This window comes from Aythya ferina, assembly GCF_964211825.1.
Source record: "Aythya ferina genome assembly, chromosome: 9".
NCBI classification, from domain to species: domain Eukaryota; kingdom Metazoa; phylum Chordata; class Aves; order Anseriformes; family Anatidae; genus Aythya; species Aythya ferina.
The window spans coordinates 27722990-27741108 of NC_140305.1; the positions used below are offsets into that span (position 1 = coordinate 27722990).

The 18119-nt window shown below is 46.7% G+C and overlaps 1 protein-coding gene and 1 long non-coding RNA gene across 7 annotated transcripts; both read right to left on the reverse strand.

Annotated features, from left to right (window-relative positions):
• Positions 1-3865: 3865 nt before the first annotated feature.
• Positions 3866-7109, reverse strand: LOC311441807. Of its 2 annotated transcripts, none has more exons than XR_014696224.1 (2): positions 6980-7109; positions 3866-5153 (listed from the first exon to the last, which is right to left on the reverse strand). It is a non-coding gene; the product is annotated as an uncharacterized lncRNA (long non-coding RNA). The 2 variants fall into 2 exon arrangements; XR_014696225.1 differs by lacking the exon at positions 6980-7109 and adding an exon at positions 6869-6966.
• Positions 7110-9505: 2396 nt separating this feature from the next.
• On the reverse strand, positions 9506-17912 carry SUCNR1 (succinate receptor 1). 5 transcript variants are annotated; one of them, XM_084529903.1, is made up of 3 exons: positions 15208-15929; positions 14936-15118; positions 9506-11853 (listed from the first exon to the last, which is right to left on the reverse strand). In XM_084529903.1, the coding sequence occupies exon 3, from the start codon at positions 11788-11790 to the stop codon at positions 10906-10908; it is 885 nt and encodes a 294-aa protein (XP_084386029.1). In that variant the 5' UTR covers positions 11791-11853; positions 14936-15118; positions 15208-15929; the 3' UTR covers positions 9506-10905. The 5 variants fall into 5 exon arrangements, with proteins under 5 accessions (XP_084386029.1, XP_084386026.1, XP_084386025.1 ...); XM_084529900.1 differs by lacking the exons at positions 14936-15118; positions 15208-15929 and adding exons at positions 13111-13149; positions 13788-14880; XM_084529899.1 differs by lacking the exons at positions 14936-15118; positions 15208-15929 and adding an exon at positions 17827-17912.
• Between the last annotated feature and the right edge of the window lie 207 nt (positions 17913-18119).

Genomic DNA, 18119 nt, shown 5'->3' on the forward strand with positions numbered 1-18119 from the left:
TTCATCTCTGTCATGCTTTCAGAGTCACAAGGTAGTCTTGACAAAACAGGAGGAGACCATACACAGACCTTCAGAGTCTGTGGACAGAAATACTTGCCTTTAAAAATGTCTGATTTACTCAACATCAACTACTCATACAAGCAAGAGTATTGCTCATGCTCATATGCTCATCAAGTGAATTTTTAGTCAATAGTTTCTAGCCTAATACTATTACTCAATTTTGTTTTTACATTTCATCATCTGCAAATTCAGTTTATTGAAGATCATGAAAATTTTCCCCACTTCCTGACCTCAGTGTTAGACAAGTCCAATAAAACTAATTTGTATGCCACAATGACTTCTTCCATTTGAAATTAGCTCAAAAGACAATTGTGTGGGTTTGTAAACATAGCAAACAAATTAAATTGGTACAGAAACCACACTCTCCTGCGAGCTTACACATCTGACATGCTGCAAGCATCACTGATTGCAAAGAAGTAAAACCACGTTCCAGAGATGAGCTTCACCCTTTCTCAGGAAAACCACATGGCCCTTGCTGCTGCCAGGCTGCCCACGAAACACTTCGCCAGCCCAAAGGGCAGCTCTTGCTGCAGCCCCAGGGGAGAGGGCTGAATGATGGAAGCAAAGAGGCAAGTGTTAGGCTTGGGACAGGCTGAGTGTCATTCACCCTCCGCTCAAATGAATCATTCTAAGTATTTAAATGTTTCATAGGGTAGACTCCCTTTTAGAAAAGATTACTCAAAGTCGAAGTAAATCCATGGAAATAAATACTCCTTTCTACTCTCTCTTTATCTATGATAGTATCTTCCTAAGAAGCTATAATCTTACAGCCACTCATAGTTCAGGTGACAGTTTCTTATTACAGACATTATTTTCCAGTAGCTTTCACTATAACCTCCTCTCCAGGCACAAGCGTGACATTTAGCTTTGTCATCACTCGTCTGTGGAAGAGTTCCATGGGGATTTGGAGGAAGACAGCCAGTGACTTACAAAGCAGTGCAGCACGGACATTTCTTATTTTACATCAACTACAAGGGAGGAGGCATGGAAGCAATCGTAAAGCAGACAGCAGGGAAACTGAGGCTGTCATTAAGAGACCAGTGTGCAAGTTAAATAATTATTGCATTGTTGTTGCAGTGGTGAGCATTTTCCTTAAACCTGTGCAGTTATGCAACATGTATGTAATAAAATTAGTCTTATTTCTTCATCTTCTAAGACACTGTGATATGCTGCAATAAGCAGAAGCCAATGTTTTAAAATAAACTGATGACACATCACTAAAAAAAAAAAGGTCAATAACCAAGGATGTTCTTAATCAAGTTCACATGATAAATCATGAAATGACCAATACATTAATAGCTCAATGCTTAATTTACTGATTTGGGCATTTATAATCCATTTTAAGCATTGGAAAATGAAATCCATTTGAGTTCAGATTTTTTTTTTCCAGATCCTGGATGCATTTGCTTTCACTAAAATCAATATTGTTATGAGGCTGCTGTTCATATATATAAGCTTATTCCAGCTCCAAGATGTGAAACTGAACATACCTTTTGTCCCATAAACAGCCACACAGATTGCTGGGAGCCTTGCAGCCCACTCTCACCAGAGGCTGAAGCACAAGCACATCATATGAAAAACCTCGGTGTTAGAGTGGGAACTCAGGCACTTGGGCTGCACACAGCCGGCTGTGGAGCCTGCCTGGCCCTGCGAGGCCACCACCTGGCACAGACAGGTGGACAGATGGACAGACGGATGGATGGTTGGATATATGGATGGATGGACGGACAGACAGCTGCTCCTGGGCACATAAATATATATATATAAAATTTATATTAAATATTACAACAAAATGTTACATACAGAAATGACAGATTTCAGCACCGTATTCTGCATGTGGAAAAAAGCCCCAGCTCTCCAAGAAGCATTCACATTAAAGCATTCTTTTCTTCCTAAATTGAATGGAACATTCCATACAGCACAAATATTTTTAAGTCACCTTATGCCTATTGTAAAGGTTTGCTTTTCAAAGTACTTTAAGTGACCTTTTGACATAACTCAATATTGCATCTTTTAAATCACCAAAAGCTACACTTGTGCAGCTGCTCCAGCCTCTCCATTTCCCAGAAGCAAAGTAACCAGGCTGTAATCGTCTCTGCTGATCCTCGACAGTCCTTTATTGTCAGTCCCTATAACCTGAATCTGGATACTTAAGAATTATAAGTTTTTAAACTTAGTGTTTTAATTTCTCAGCTTCACAAACAGGAAGCATTACTCATGTTAGCAAGTTAGCAATTTAAGTATGTCATTAGGCAACATCAAAGGGTAGGTTTTGATCTGTTAATATGAAATCATAACACATGGGATTAGCAAGATTTAGGTTATCTTGCTGTTAAATCAAGTTTTTTCAGAGAGCAGTGTAGATAGAAGCTGGGTGCTCTTTTCAGAGCTATCCCCTCTATGCTCTCCTCTTTGCAGCACAGATATTTCACCGAGTCTGCCCTTGCTGCTAAGCAGAAGCACGGAACCACTGCCATTTCTATACCACTTGCTCTAATCATTTCTGAGTCTAAAGCACTTAGATTTGCACAAGGCAAGCATCTGTAGATAACATCAAGAGAAAAGCCTGAGAGCAAACACCACTGAGCAGCCAATGTACCGAGAAGTGTTTGTATCGCATGTTTCTCCAACAGCAGCGAAGTTAACGGTGGCCGGCGGCTTTGAGAGCTGGCAGAGCTGCATCTAAGCGCGCTGCCTGACTGCTTGGGTGCCTTGTGGAAATCGAGCCCGTTCACAGCTTTCTGAGACTCCATATAGTGACAGAAAAGGCGGTGTCCAAGGTGCTTCCATGGCTCGGACCAGCAGAATTCCTTCCTGGCCACCCAGGTGCCTGTGCCGCCAGCCTCACACCCAGTGTTGCCCCCACCCCGCTCGCCCTGCACCACAGCATGGGGAGCTGGCACTGGGCAGCGAGGACGGGCCCTGCTGGGACACGGTGAGCCCTGGGGCCTCGCTGCGGGGCTCAGTGGGCAGCCTCTGTCGCGGTGCTGCTTCTGGTGTTCCTCGATGGATGTTGGCTTCAGCCACTTAGCAGCGAGCATTAATCTCCAGTCCTTTTCATTCGCTACAAGCCTGTTTTATTTGAAATTGCTTAATGCTGTGATGCAGCGTTGGAAGACTAATGGCTTTACAGTTTCCACCACATTTGCCTCAGGAAGACATTAAAGAGAGGATGCTGTGAAAGGAGCCATCTGAGCTTTCATGCATCAAAATCTTGATTCAGCCAGCACCAAGCATTAGCGGGAAGCCATGGACGGCCTGTATTCCCACCCCATTTCTGCTTCCACAGCACCACACCTCAAACCCACCCACCTGTGGTACAGGCAGCGTCCTGCTGAAGGCCATTTCTTTTACACTGCCGCATGAGCACTGAGTGTGTTTGCCCATAGCTAGACAAACCTGACCGAGCCACGCTGCTTCTCTGCAGTAACTCCTGCATGTCCTGGAGCTGAGGGGCTGCAGTGGGGCCCCCACTCCTGTGGTGCAGCCACCCCACAGCTGACCCCGCAGTAGCGGGCTCCCCACAGCACAGCTTGGATGGAAAAGCTGGATTTGGTTTTTGTAGTTTCAGGTTTGAAGCTTTTCGAAAAACGGGGCTATGCGTGGCCACAGCCTTTCTCCTTCCTTGCGAGGTTAACGGTTGAACTTTATGATCTTAGAGGTCTTTCCCAACCTAGCTGGTTCTGTAATTCTTCCCACCAGCAAGAATAAATCCAGCTGACAGCAGGTGGGACCCTTCATTCGCTTCTCAACAATACTTGCCAAAACGAAGCAAGTGCCTAGGAAGGACAAAGATATCCTAAAATCACACCTTACAGCTGAGAGGGCACAATTTATTTAAAAAGTCAGCCTGCAAGTTGTTGAACTGCTTTTCTTTACCAAAAGACTTAATTATTTCAACTGGAAGCTTATTTGTGAGACACTCTATCCTGCAATTCTTGCGTGAACACATCAGGAAGTGAAGTAACAGTGCAGAAATGCATAATCTGAGAATAACTTGAAACAAAAACAGCAGTTAAAAGTTCAGCTTTACTTATATGGACTAGCATCAAGACAAGACATAGAAAAGTAAAAACATTAAGCCTAGCCTTGTGGCTACCTTGCCTGTGACATCGCCCATGTGCAACATCTTATCCTCAGGGTGAAAGTTAAGTAGCTAGGTCAGACCCTGGTGTTCCTGATGACTTGCTGTAAAGCTGTTTTGAACAAATAAATAAAAATGTAAGTATTTAAGTGTGTGATTTACTGCACACTTCATATGCCGTTCTTGGACCTTGGGGTATTGTTGAGGTGATAAACAAATAAAAGAGTGCATTTGGCTGGCTTACAGGCTCTTAAAGAATTAAGTTCCTCCTGGGCTTCACAAGGAGTATTTAGCTTAAATACTTTTAGAAAGCGTGAATCAAACTGAAAGTAAGCAAAAGTCAAGTGAATTAATATCTCTGTCTCTGTCGAGGTCAGCAATTAAAAAATGGGCTGGCTGCGCCAGCTGAGCCATGAGGGGCGCGGTGCTGATCCTCGCCAGCAGCGAGGTCTGAGAGGTCAGCTTCCAGACCTGTCCCCAGCTCCGCAGGCAGCTGGCCTTCACCTGGCCCAGCACTAAATCCCCAGCCACTTCGGGCATCCCATCCTTCTGCAAAGCTGGCCTCGTGAGGGACCGCTGGAACAGCGCGGCGGTGCTCTGCTCCTTCTGCCCCACCACACGTGCCAGTGGCAGTGGGCACAGCTCGACCTGCAGCTGAGCGGGGCCACGGACCTGCTGCTGCTGGCCCCTGGGGACGGGCAGCGCCCCAGCACCTCCACCGCCACCGCCGCATCACCTGAAAGTGGGGCACAGGCCCACTGAAATACCCCTCCCAAAGTGCCTGTCCCAGTCTGCACAAGAAGAGCGTTTGGCTGTTACAACTAAACTGGTTTCATTCTCTTCTGCCACTCAACAAGTTGGACGTGCTGGTCTTCCAGGAGTCTGCTCCTCCGTGCAGCCACAGCTCCACTCGTCACCTCGCAGCCCTGGTGGCCGCCTTGCCAGTGCTGTCCCTCCACCGCTGTGCTTTTACCTTCAGCACCATGAGCTGCAGGGGTGCTGAGGTTTGCTAGGGTTGAAAAAAAAAAAAAGTACACTTGTACATTTTTCAGGCAGCTGCTCTGGTGGAGGTTTTGGAGTCAAGCTATTGTTTCCCCCGCCCTGCAGCCCCCGTGGCCGGGACCAGATGCCCCCCCCCAAGGCAGACCCCGCTCGCTCCTTCCATGCTGCCACAGCGCCAGCCCGGCGCAGCGAGCCTGCGACTCCCAAGGCAGGGCCCAGCCCAGGCCGCTCCCTTCCCGTTTTGGAGAGCCGAGTGTCCCCGGCTCGCGGAGCTGACTCCTTGCTGGCACCGGCCTCGCTCACTGCACGGAACATTTATTTTTAGGTCGCTGACCGCCATTAAAACATACTTGGACTATTTTCAGTCTGACTCACCACTGAATCGCTGTTCTTCTGGAGGCCAAGTTCTCTGTCCCCACCCAAAGTGAAGGAAGGCAAAACAAAACGAAACGAAAAGAACTGGACCAGGACCAAAGCCCTTCAAACGAGCCTCCAGCCGCACCAGCGCTCTGCCCAGAGTGGGGTCAGAGGCACCCAGGGAGGGCCCACAGCCCCAGCACGGCCACCATGGCAGCAGGGGCGATTCACGCTGCTCGGCCCCATGTTCACAGCACCCCCATCACGGTCCCCACCTGAGCTGCCACAGGCTGCCCACGGCCCCTCTGCCACGTACCCACAGCAGAAGGCACGGCAGCTGTCCTGCCTGGTGGCAGGGGCACTGGATGGCCAGAGGACGGTGTCACCGTTTGTCCCCACACACAGCCCCAGCAGCGGGTGGGTGCTGCCGCCCATGGCTCCCTCCCGCACATCGCTCCTCCAGCAATGGTTCGGTTTTTAACTCAAATGGGTTCGTTTTTTAACTCAAATTCGTCTGTTAACTGCTCAGAACAATTAAACGGAGACCAAGCACACATACACTGCTTTAGGATGGAGACATTAGTCTTAGCACCATGAGTAGGAGGGGGGATGAAGCCCTCAGCACCAGGGGACGGCTGACGCATGGCCCCGAGGCAGGGCAGCACATGCAGAGCTCCACACCTGGCCTGTACGGTGAGACACGGTCATTCATGGAAGGGCATTGAGCTTCGAAAAACACAAATGTGCATCTGCAGAGAGTAACTGTATAGGGAGGGAAAAATTCTCCTTATATATTAGCCTTTTCAGAAAGACACTTTCATGTTTTCTAGTCAAATGCCCTTTATTTTTTCATTTTTGCTATTATTAACTGCAAGACAAGAAGCACCATAGTGAGACGTCCATTGATCAGAATTTTCACTAATTGGCTGGGGGAGATGGAAGTAGTTGGGGATTTTTGACATGCTGCTTAACCCACAGTAGAAAGCAGGATTATCTCAGCAAGAGAAAGGGACCAGAGCCTAATGGGTCACAAAATTACCTGAGGTGCCTGGGCTTTGTCTAGGAGCACCTAAGCTAAACAGAAAATACTTTTGCCAAGTCTGAGAAAATGGTCAGCGTCTGCAGCAGCATCAGAAATCAAAACAGGCTAAGTGGAGCCAGCTGTGGCCACTCATGCAATATTCAGTTTAGGCTAGACAGGACAAAAGCTGCAAATGGGCACAACCTTGAAATATCAGGGTTAGAATTCATATGCTTTGTTAATCAGTATCACCCAATCAAGGTAAGAACAGACTCAGAAATAGAGCTCCACTGGAATAGTATTTAAATATTCACTTGAAATACCTAAAAGCTAAAGCAACTCACCTGTCCCAGTCTCAGTCCCAGTCCCAGGGGAGCAGTACCCCACTGCTGCCAGAGGTTGGTTGGCTCTTGGTCGGCTCCAAGAAAGCTCAGGACCTGTTTGGTTTTGCTTACCTGAACTGCTTCACCCTGATAGGAAGCGCAGAGCCGCCTGTCCTGAAGCACGGCTGGCTAACAAATGCCACCCAAATTCCTCTCCAGGTTTCTTCAGCTCTGTCACTCACAGAGGCCCCTTGCCCCATGTTGTCCCAAAGCCAGCTCTCACCAACCTCCGCAGCCTGCGGGGGGCCACGAGCCCAGCTCTTGTGCAGGGGGCAGTGGCGCTCTCCTGGGGAGACCTGTGGGACCTGCTCCCAGAATTGCAGGCAGAAAAGATCCACAGGTAAGGTGCATCCTTAAAACGTTATTGGTGTCTTAATGGAGAAATACCATTTTCCTAATTTAACAAAGGTTTATAACTGGAAGAGCAAATCCAGAAGTGGGGAACTACAGCAGTATCAGAAAAGTACATTAACCATATGGAAGTGGCTGCATTCAATCATAAAAATTATTCATTTGTGTTCAGTTGCACAGACTTTAGCAATATAATTGTGAGAATATTGAACTTTATTCCCTCTTGCTTTTGCTCTAAGTCCAGTCAAGCCTGCTGCAATGCTGTTTCCAGCCACAGGAGAGCACAAAGATCTCGCTCGCTGGGAAGGAGCTGAGCAGACCAGGCAGCGGGTGCTGGAGCCCAGCCTGTGTCCTGCAGCCTGCTCTGCTCCCAGCCAGCACGGTGCTCTGAGCCGGGGCGAGCCTGCAAGAGGTTCGCTCACTGCGCTACGTGAGCCTTCCTGTAGATCCGCAGTTTAACACGATTATTGCCATCTCTTCTGTCCCCTATGCTGTCTAGTATTAGCGATGTGCATAGCACAAATGTTCTCTGCTAAATTTTCCTTCTAGAAAGAACAGTCCATTCTGCTCAAGATGTATAATTCATTGTTCACTTTCATTCTAAACAAAACAATTCTAAAACTTAGTTATATAAATAACATTTTGTTTGTTTGGCTATATGTTTTTATGCCTAATTCTTCGCATGCAGTGAAGTGAGACTTGCCATTCGTCGTTACTGTCGATATGCTAGTCTGACCTCACCAGTCTGCCTTGAGCAGGAGGCTCGTTTAGGCTAGCTCCTGTTGTCCTATTATAGCATACTTTCACATTATGAGGTGGAAAACATTTCCTGGGATTAAACAAAAGCTAGTTGCTTTTGTACAAAAAATAAAATAAATAAATATATATATATATATATAAAAGCACAATAGCAAATACCTGTCCTGAGAAATCTCAGAAGATGCCAGTTTTATGTACGGCCTGGATCTGTGAACGCTACAAACCTGTATCATAAATAGTGCTGGGAAAGGCAGTTTTCAAAAGCATTGAAATGTATAACCCTGATTTTCAGAAGTTTTGGGGTGCCAGTCACAACACACAGGCTGCCAGGGGAGCTCCATCGCTGCCAGCTGGGCTGCTCGGAGCCAGCACCCAGTGCTCAAGTCACCCACCTCCCGCAGCTACACAAGTCAAAAGGTGATTCTCTGAGAGGTGTTCCAGCGTCACGGGCACTGTTGTGAGTCTTTTTCCCCAGAAGAAAATTCAATAGATTTAACCCTAAAAATGGAATACTTAACCCAATCGTGGATGTTCTGGTCATAGCTTCCTTTGTTCCGGGCTGGGGCTTTATAATGGCACCCTCAGCTGAAAAATTACTACTTAGTGGTATGTACAATGGTCCTTAAAAAAAATAAAGAGGAAATATTTATAATGGAAATTCAAGTGGAGCCTTATCTATCCCAAGCCATGCTGTCATAAAACACGATGGATCTTTTTTCCATCACTGACAGAGCAATTTAGAGATTTGTGTGTGCAGATTTGTTGCACGGCATACAAACAAAGAAAAGAACAATTTATGCTCATTTCCTCCTAGTCAAAACCCAGGTTAACAACTTGCCACACACCTGGGTTCCAGGGCAAATGGTAGGAACAAGGTGGGAGCCGATAGCTAGGCACCGCTTCCCGGGACAGGCTGTCTCCTGGGCAGGGATGGGGACGCTGCAGGGAACAGGCGCAGGGTGAGGCCGACCCCAGCACTGCACCCGCCACATTCAGCTGGACCCTGCAGCACCCCTGGGCTTCTGCAGGCAGCTGGGTGCCCGGTCCCAGATCTTCTCTCCCCCCTCATTTAGCTGAACAGGGAAACTGCAGATATAATTGGCTAATGGACATCAACAGCAATAGCACAAAGGAGGCTTCTGTTTTTTTAACAGGGTGCAGAATTTATTATCAGGCAGTTGTCAATGAAACATTTGCACATAACTGACACACTGGAAGCCAGAAATGAAGTTGTCTCTGATATGACAATGGCTGGGGCGTCTCCCTTTGTGCCCACAGGGGTGGCAGCACCGCCAGCACCCCAGGCTGTGCTGGGAGGAGGGGGCTGCCCGCGCCCCATGCCCACGCCAGGCTCTTCCCACGCTGCCAGTACTGCTGTGATGTGCCCACGCCGTGCCCCTCTCGTGATGGAAGAGTGGAAGTTACCAAAATAGCACATCCGTGATGCCACCAGCACAGATCCAGCAAAGCAACAGGGTCCACAAATGCGTTTTCACTTCATGTGCAAACACTGCATAGAACACGTTCTTCACTTCTCAGCCCCCCCTTTTTTTTTTCCTCCAGTTGTCATTCATTTCACATGTTGCTGGTTTTCTTTACGCTTTGATTGCACCAGTCTTTTCAGTATCTGTTTTCTCTCTGGTAGATTTCCTGTAATACTTTTAGCATTTGCTCCGCCTCCCCCCCAGCCTTGCCCAGACAAGAGCAGCTGTATTCACAAAAGCAAACATCCCATGCTCTGACCGTTTCATAGGTTTTTTCACCCCTTGTATTTGAAAGCAGGTCAGTCACTGGAGAGCAAGTTTCTACTGCTTTTATTCTTCCCCACTGCAATGATTTTGCAGGGATACCAGGCAGAGAACTGGCTCATCATCAGCTCCCATTTCATTACTGGAACAGTTAACGGAGTCCTAAGCGTGAGGTCCAAGCGCTGCTCCAAGCTGTACATTCTGCTCTCACTTAGAGATAATTGCATTGAAGTTAAGTAAATCTATACTTTGACTTTAAAGCTAGATTCAGCTTGAAGAAGTAAAAATAAGAAAATGCATTGTTTTACATCTTAACTAAGAATTGCCTTTGTGCATCGCTGGGACCTCAACACCGGCCATCGTTGGCATTTTGGCAGTCCCTGCTGGCAGTGCGAAGGAACCTGCCTGCGTGCACACACAGCATCACAGCCTCAGCGCTTCCATGAAATGCCTCTAAGGCCAGCAGCCAAATCTTATGGCTCTGCACCCCTTGCCATCATCACAAATGGAAATACCAACCTGGTCACCACCTCCCCGCTGGCAACACCAACAAAAACTCCACCTAGCTGTTTGCATATCCTCCTTTCTTGCCACATCCTAGATGCGAGCCCAAACCAACCAGAATTGTAAATTGGCTCAGCTTTTTATTCAGAAAAGTAAACCTCCCATGAGCTGCAGAGTTTGCAGAGGGGGCAAGGAAATCACTTATGCAAAGAAAACTCAACACTGAGCCCCAGTTGAGCCAATATCATCACTTCCAGGATATTTTATACAAGTCCAGGTCCAGTTCAGCATCAACTTATGGGTCACAAAGAAGCTGTAATTGAACAATTTTTTCCTCTAAGAAATGCCACAATGATATTTTATTTGGAATATTAATAGACCACAGTGTACTCTGTTATGAGAGCACCGTGTCCCGCTGTCTGTTGTCATTGACATTACTTCTGTCCTACTGAAATTAAATTAGCAGCAGGAGGTTTACTGTACACTAAGGTAACAAGTGCATTTAGAGAAGCACAATCAGCTTGTGCATATTCTATAGTCTAAATACAGCTATCTACAAAAATTGCACTGTACATTGGTGAAAATTCTCCCAGTTTTCCTCCCCTGTCTCCCAGCGTGAGAGTTCTCCTTACTAGTTCATTTGCTGGGGGTTGTGAACCTGGTCAAGAGCTGCATTATTTTTGCCATCAGCATCTCTCTGAAGTGGTCACCCATTAAGAAATAAAAAACAGGATTAATGGCACTATTTAAAAATGCAATGGGTCTTGTGACGATGTAAATGTCTTTGATGATGTTCTGTGTGCACACAGACATATTCAAGGCTGGTATTCGGGAAGCAATTCGGACGTTGCGCATTATGTGATAGGGAGCAAAAAGCAATGAAAAGGTGGCCAGTGCAAGAATGACTAAAGTAAGGGGTTTTTCAAGTGTCAAGAAAGAACTGATTTGCTCTCTCCATTTTTTAAGAAAAAGAAACATCTTCACATAGAAAAAGCACATAATAGAAAGAGGGATAAGGAACCCAAAGATAGTCAGAAACATACTATAGATAAGGCTTTTTCCAGGGTCTCCAGAACTTGCATAATCTAGACATTTGTAATTATTGGTAGACTTTTCAGTATCCAGGAAAGCCGTCAATGGCAACAGTTCCAATATCACCAAGATCCATACGGCAATACACACGATAAAGGCTGTTTTCTTCTTCTGCAGAATATGTTCTCTGAAAGGATATTTTATGAGCAGGTACCTGTCAATACTGACGACAGTAAGGAAAAGGATGCTGGTGTACAGGTTTGCATGCAACAGGAACCTGTTGCTATAGCACAGGGTGTTCGACTCTACCCAGTAGCCTCTGGAGTAGCCGTTCACAAGTACTGGTAATGTACACAGAAACAATAAATCTGATAATGATAAATTAAACAGGTAGATGTTGCCACTTTTCCAGTCTTTCAGGCAGAAAATATAGCCAAGCACCACAATACTGTTTCCAGTGAAGCCTAAAATGAACTCAAGGCTATACATGGTGGAAAGATAATACTTTTCTAGGGTTTCGCTGATCTCACATCTGTCTGTGTTGTTCACAGCCTGGAAAATAAAAAAAATAAAAAAAAATAATAAAATAATAAAAAAACCCATTGCATTGTAAAAAATCATTGCATTATCATTTTTATGTTGTTGCTGCAACAGGTGAATATAATGCACTGCTTCCTTACAGCTTGGATGGTAACTAGCTGTTTGAACTTGAAGAACATGTCTTATGCACAGAAGATTTCTACTTTCAGCTACTGACCAGGGCTACCAAACAGTTTGTGTGAGCAAAAAAACTGCACAAGGATACTGAGGTAAGAACATAACCTGGAGGCATCTGCTGCAGCACAACAGCTCAGCCAGGCTCAAGCAGGAGCAGAGGCTGGTGAGGCTTACCAGCCAGCAGCTCGTCACAGCCCTTGCTGGAAGTCATCTGCCTCCCTCTTACTCAACTTCCGACCTGTGGCCTCCTCTCTCATCACTAAGCAGAAGTCCACTTTCCAGAAGAATAAAGAATGAGCTCATTGGCAGCAGCATGGCTAAGCTCTGACAATATTTCTCAGAATTTAGAAACTGTTTATTAGATCTATTGAGCCATTCGTTATGTACTTCATATGTTTTTGTTGGTAACTCAGCACCAGAATGGCCCGGGAGACGTGCAGCTGAAGCACGCGTCCCCTGCATTGCGACAGGAGATCTGAGCCATCCCTGTGGAAAGAGGGTGTTTCTGCTCCTGGGGCTTTACAACTCTTTTCTCATTTCTTTCTACAAAAAGCCCTTTCAAGAATGGATGGTTAAACTACAGCTGATGAGTAATAGTTGATATGAAAGCTACTGTGGTTAACAGGACAATACAGTGAAGTCCAGGATAAAAATTTTGCTTTGAAAGAGTTTTAAGATATTTTTGATGGGAAAACACCATGTATGATTTATTCAATCACAATAAATAACTTCTGCTAAAACCCTCTGCAAAGAAAACGAAATCCCGGGTAACTCAAGTGCTGTGCCCAGCGCATGGCAAAGCACCCCGCGTCCCTCCCCACTGCACGCAACGGGGCACAGCTGAGCCCCAAGCCCCTGCTCTGCTGCCACACGCCCGACAAAAAGCCTTGCCTTTTTGCTCAGAAGGAACACAGTCAGCAAGTAAAAAGGAGCATAGATTCCTAGGAAGCTGCACCACGTGTCAGTTTGCTTGAGGAAAAAAATTGCTTCTTTTTTAAGGTTGGCTAAACGAATGCTTTCATTTCAAAGAAGCAGAGCAGAATCGCAGGTGCTCACTACCCTTCGTCCTCAGGTCAGTGCACACATACTCACCTGCAGTGGTGTTACAAGAGGATGATAAGCAAGAGCTTTCTGTTAAAACATCAGCAAAAGAATTAGAAAGCAGGGGAAAACAAAATGTTAGGGAAAAAAAAAAAAAAGATTAGAGCTGAAATCAAGCAAAGTTTCAGCTCTGAATGAGCATCAGTGTGACTGCTGCAAAATCTGCTTCAGATAGGATAATGACATGATCTGCATAGAACAAGACTTTTCAAAGTTGTTCTGGTGCCTAGAGTATAACTCTGAAACCACAGGTCTTGTGATCTGCCTTTAGAATAAGTACAGCACACAGAAAACTTCATAAAGCTACGAGCAGCAAAAGCCCGCACTTGCGCAGCATCCCTCCAGCAGCAGAACCCCGGCAGCCACGAACGCTCCCTGGGCTCCCACAAGCTCACCAGCAGCCTCGCACCCAGCCCTGGCTCATCAGAGCCCTGCGAAGGCGCGCCAGACTTCAGCACCAGCTTAGTTACAGAAATGACTGCGCAGTCATCGGCATTTTAAATGCAAGCAATTAGAAAGTCAGTGTATTGACTGACACATTGATGTAGGTGGCTGTTAAAGACGGGCCAGCCGACTTCCAAGCAGTAAGCGTGAGGTAGCGCAAGAACTCCCTCGGAAGCGGTCTGGCCACAGGAGCACAGCAGCTGAGGGCACGGCACGCAGCTTACCATGCCGAGGGCTGATCCCCGCGTCCTGACAAGCACGCGCTGACCATGCCTTGGATCTGTTGGATCACCGGAGCGCAGCACAGCATAGCTGCTTTAGCCTCGTTTGCATATGATTCAGTCATTAATGAGTCACGGGCGAAGGAGCAATTTGTTTGGCTAAGCAGCGCCCAGGGGCAGCTTCAGCGGGAGGAAGGCGCTGCAAATTTGCGGAGCCGAGAGGAACAGGCGAGCACTTCCTCCTCACAGGCCCCATCGGAGCTGCCCGCAGCTCGGCAGTGCTGAGGCAGAGCTGCCACCGGGGCTGTGCCACCAGGAGCACCTGCGGGAGGCCCAAGCCACTAATGTGATTTCAGCTGACACAATCCTGGCTTGGGCTCATCCCAGACCAGGGGCCAGGAGCTGAGGTCCCCAGGCCTTGCTCCAGTGGGCCAGCCTCGTGCGAGCCCCTCGTGCGCTGCAGTTCCCAGCGAAGGCGAGGGGAGTGCCTGCTTCCCCAGACACGTGGTGGGCACACGGCTGCTCACAACACACTGGGAGCCTCACGGAGGCTTCAGGAGGGCAAATCCCAGTGTCTGGCCTCCTGATCAACTTCAGCATCCCAGAGAGCAGCAGAACAGGCAGGGCTTCTGCCTTTTGAGATCAATGCAACAGGTGCAATAGCTCAGTGGGGCTCAACAGCTAGTGAGCCAACTCAGATGTTTTAATTATATTAAGTATCGTGCTAAAGAAAAACACCTGAGTTTTATACAGTAATACATCTTAACTTTTCCCTTTTTAGCTCTGTCTCCTCCTCTACTGACACCTTGGTCACAACAGATTTAGAGCTGTTCAGAATACTGAGAACAACTTCTATAACAAGCATGTTCATCCAGCATTCCACGGCAAGTTGTGGTATATTCTTTTTCTGCTAAAAAACCTTTGCATGAAACAACTGAACAAAATATTCAATGAAAATGGTTACAGTGAAAATAGCATCACACGGCCAGAATACCAGCTGTGCACGTGGTGTGCTTCTACGGCACCCAGAAAGACCTGTGCTTTTTTGATAAGGTTTCCAACATGGGCAGTTAAGAGACTTTAATTTCACAATGTTGCCGCAAGTCTGGTACCTCTAAATACTCGGGCAACCAGTAAGTGACCGCTCTAACCTTCTTGAAGAGATCCAGGCCTGGAAGGGAAGAGAGAGATCATTCGGGGTGAGGCAGCCTAGAGGTGCAAGGAGCAAGCATGAGCAATCCCAAAGCACTCTTGCAGCCCGGTGAGCGTGCACCATGGTGTCCTGCGGGGAGCTGGCAGCAGGGGGCCCAGGCCTGGATGCAAAACTCACTGACCTGGCATGAGGGAAACACGTCACTCAGCTAGGAGCCCTAATTCCCAGAGCCTCGTACAGCAGTCATCTGAGAGTGTCCTCGGTACAAACCTGTTCACTGAGAAACAACCTGCTGCAATCATCACCAAGTCAAAAAGCAATCCACCCCTAGTTATTACAGATGTACATGGTGTTTCTCAGGCAAGCTGCTGAAATGTTGCTTCCAGAGATTTAATCCTACAGCTCCCAGTCACTCTGAAGCAAATCTTCAGAAACTGATGGGCATTTAGTCGGAGATGAGGGCAGACTCGGGCTGTAAGTTAATGCTATGCTTTAAATTCATTGGATTCTTTAGCATCCTGGAGGCCTTAAAGAAGAAAGTCAGGCCCATTTGTTGTCATTAAATACCCATTAGCTGGTTTATATTAAGACTGAGGCCTATCAAACGAGCCATGCATATTTAATGGTTTATTATGATGAATTTGCATTTGACTCACTGGAATGCGTCATTAAGGCTGACCTTGAGTGAAATGCGGTGCCTCTCCTGCAGAGGCTTTTAAACAGGAGATGCTTATCCCCACTCAGGATTTGTCCCAGGGAGGAAAACAGAGCAGGGAATTTTCTTTCAGGTTATAAATTAATACTGGGGGAATAAATTTATACCATGCTCTGACTACTAGGAAGCCACAGAAGAGAGCTTTGTGATAACAAGTGCAGTGCCAATGGGCCAGCAACGTGTGTTGCTGCTGCACGCCAGCCCACACAGCACTGGGCAGAGCCTGTAAAGTGTAGCAGCCTAGTACTGCTCCTACCTGTGTGCAAAGAACGGGTAGGATAAGGTGTTTACTTCTGTTTATTTGTCACTTACTTGCGTTAGCCCAGCAGCACTGGGTTTACCCATGTCTCAGGACAAAAGTGACTTGTTTCTCCTCTGCTTCAGGCCCCAAGCCCGACCCTTAGCACATAACTCAGAGGTGCATTTGCCAGCTCTCATCTGGAAAACCTCCAGGCCTCGGGCTCTGCTGATGGCCAGCCCCGGCGCCACAGCACCCGTGGACCTGCAGAGCCCGTGCCCGAGCTGCGCCAGCCCCTGCTGCAGCGCTGAGGCTTTGCTAAAGACACTGTTCAGAGAGGTGAGCTGTTGTATCTGGCTGCATGGTCAGGTGAAAAACATCAGGAGTTACAGCAGCAGAGCCAGCCTGCTGCAGTGTTTGGCCAAGCCCTGTAACCGTTTTCATAGTGCAGTATATTTGATAGCTGACTAATTAACCCAAGCACAGGGAGCATTATACTACAGGAGCCTTCTGAAGCTGTTTCTGTGAACCAGAAGGTACATTTTTTTCCTCCGCTGCCTTGAAGACACAATGGACGAGTGCTCACCAGCTCCTGAAAGCAGCTGGGTCACAATGCCGGAGTGCAGGCAGGTGCCAGGCCTAGGAAGCAGCAGCAAGCGGCTAAGGCCTGAGGGAGGCACGGAGCACAGGCAGACGACAGTGGGCTTGTGCTAAGAGCACAGCAAGAAGAGGGCTGAGCAGTCCAGGCTGACCCCAGCAGCGAGCCCACCGGCCGGCTCCTGCAGCTGCCGGCCCCAGACAGCACCCCGGGGACGGCGGGCACAGATCTGCTCTACAATTGCTGCGGGCAGACACGCAGCAAGTGCAATAAGCAGATAAAACCCAAATGAATCCACTCCTGTGGATGATCTGGATGAAATTCTGCTTTACGACAGGAACACATGAGCAAACCCGCGGTGTTATGACTGTGTGTAGAAAGTTATTTGCATAAAGTGCTTCCATAATGCACATCTCGTAAGCAACAGCCTCCCTTAGCACTTCGCCATCTGTTATTTGGAATTGTACTAATTATATCCAGGGTGTGAAGATGAGGAAAGACATGAAATTGCCTCAATTATTCAATTAAGTTTTGTTCCCTGAAGGAATAGATCTTTATTAACAAAGTATGCCTCAAAAAGTCTAACACAGCTTTCTTTGGCTCCCTCCAAGCCACAAAGCCCTTCTTGCTGAGCCCTGTCCATGAAGGGGAGGAAGGGGCACCTGCTGTCCTCAGCTGCTGCATGGGAGATTCAAACTGGAACCTTCCCCCTCCTCTGTACCATATGGTACATACGTATAACATATCACCTATACATACCATACACATACCTATTTCTTTTATTTCTTTTTGATGAAGCATAAATGATAACTGCATGTAATAGAAGGCTTTGTGAATAAATCAAAAAAAAAAAAAAAAAAAAAAAAAAAAAGGAAATCCTGGAGAAGTTAATTGCAAGATCTTGATAAACAGAGTGAAAGAGCCTGAATATCACTATGATTATTTTCAAGTGGGAGAAAAACGTGATTTGGCTAATTAAAATCCTACCTTCTTTTTTTCTTATTGTCTCCTTTCTTTGGGATGCCTTTCAGGTTAGCAACTACTAACCTGATTAGTATCTGGGATAGAAAAATGTATTCTAATTTTTCTCTGAAGACAATTCCAGTAAGTCAGCTAATACTTAAGCATTAAAAAACTGCTTTAGAATTTCCCAAGTGGTTGATAAATAGTATTTGCTTCTCACTTACCAGATTCTAAATATTTTACACATTCAGGCAACTGCTGCTGCACTGAAAAGAATCTGAATAAATGAAGTGTTTCTTCTACATGGCAGCACAACTCCAAAGAAATAGTAACAGAACAATAAAGATAAACTTCCAGAAATGTACATGCACTTACTGCTGCCAGGATTTGCATGCGCAAACAGGCAAACTCGGGTGCGTTTGCAAATAGAGTTACACGCCACTGCTGCATGATAAAGCAATTTTCAGGGAAGATGATCAGTCTTCATGTGCGGGTGACCACCAGTTTCAGGACCAGGAACACAAAAGCCACCGCCTTTGACTACAAACAGCTCCGCCCTTCTGGCTGTGAATACACCCGATTTGTTGCACGGAGGTATTCATTTTTCATAGCTTTAATCCTCAGCGTTACGAGCATGAAAAAAGTACAGGAAAGAAAAATTATCTCAA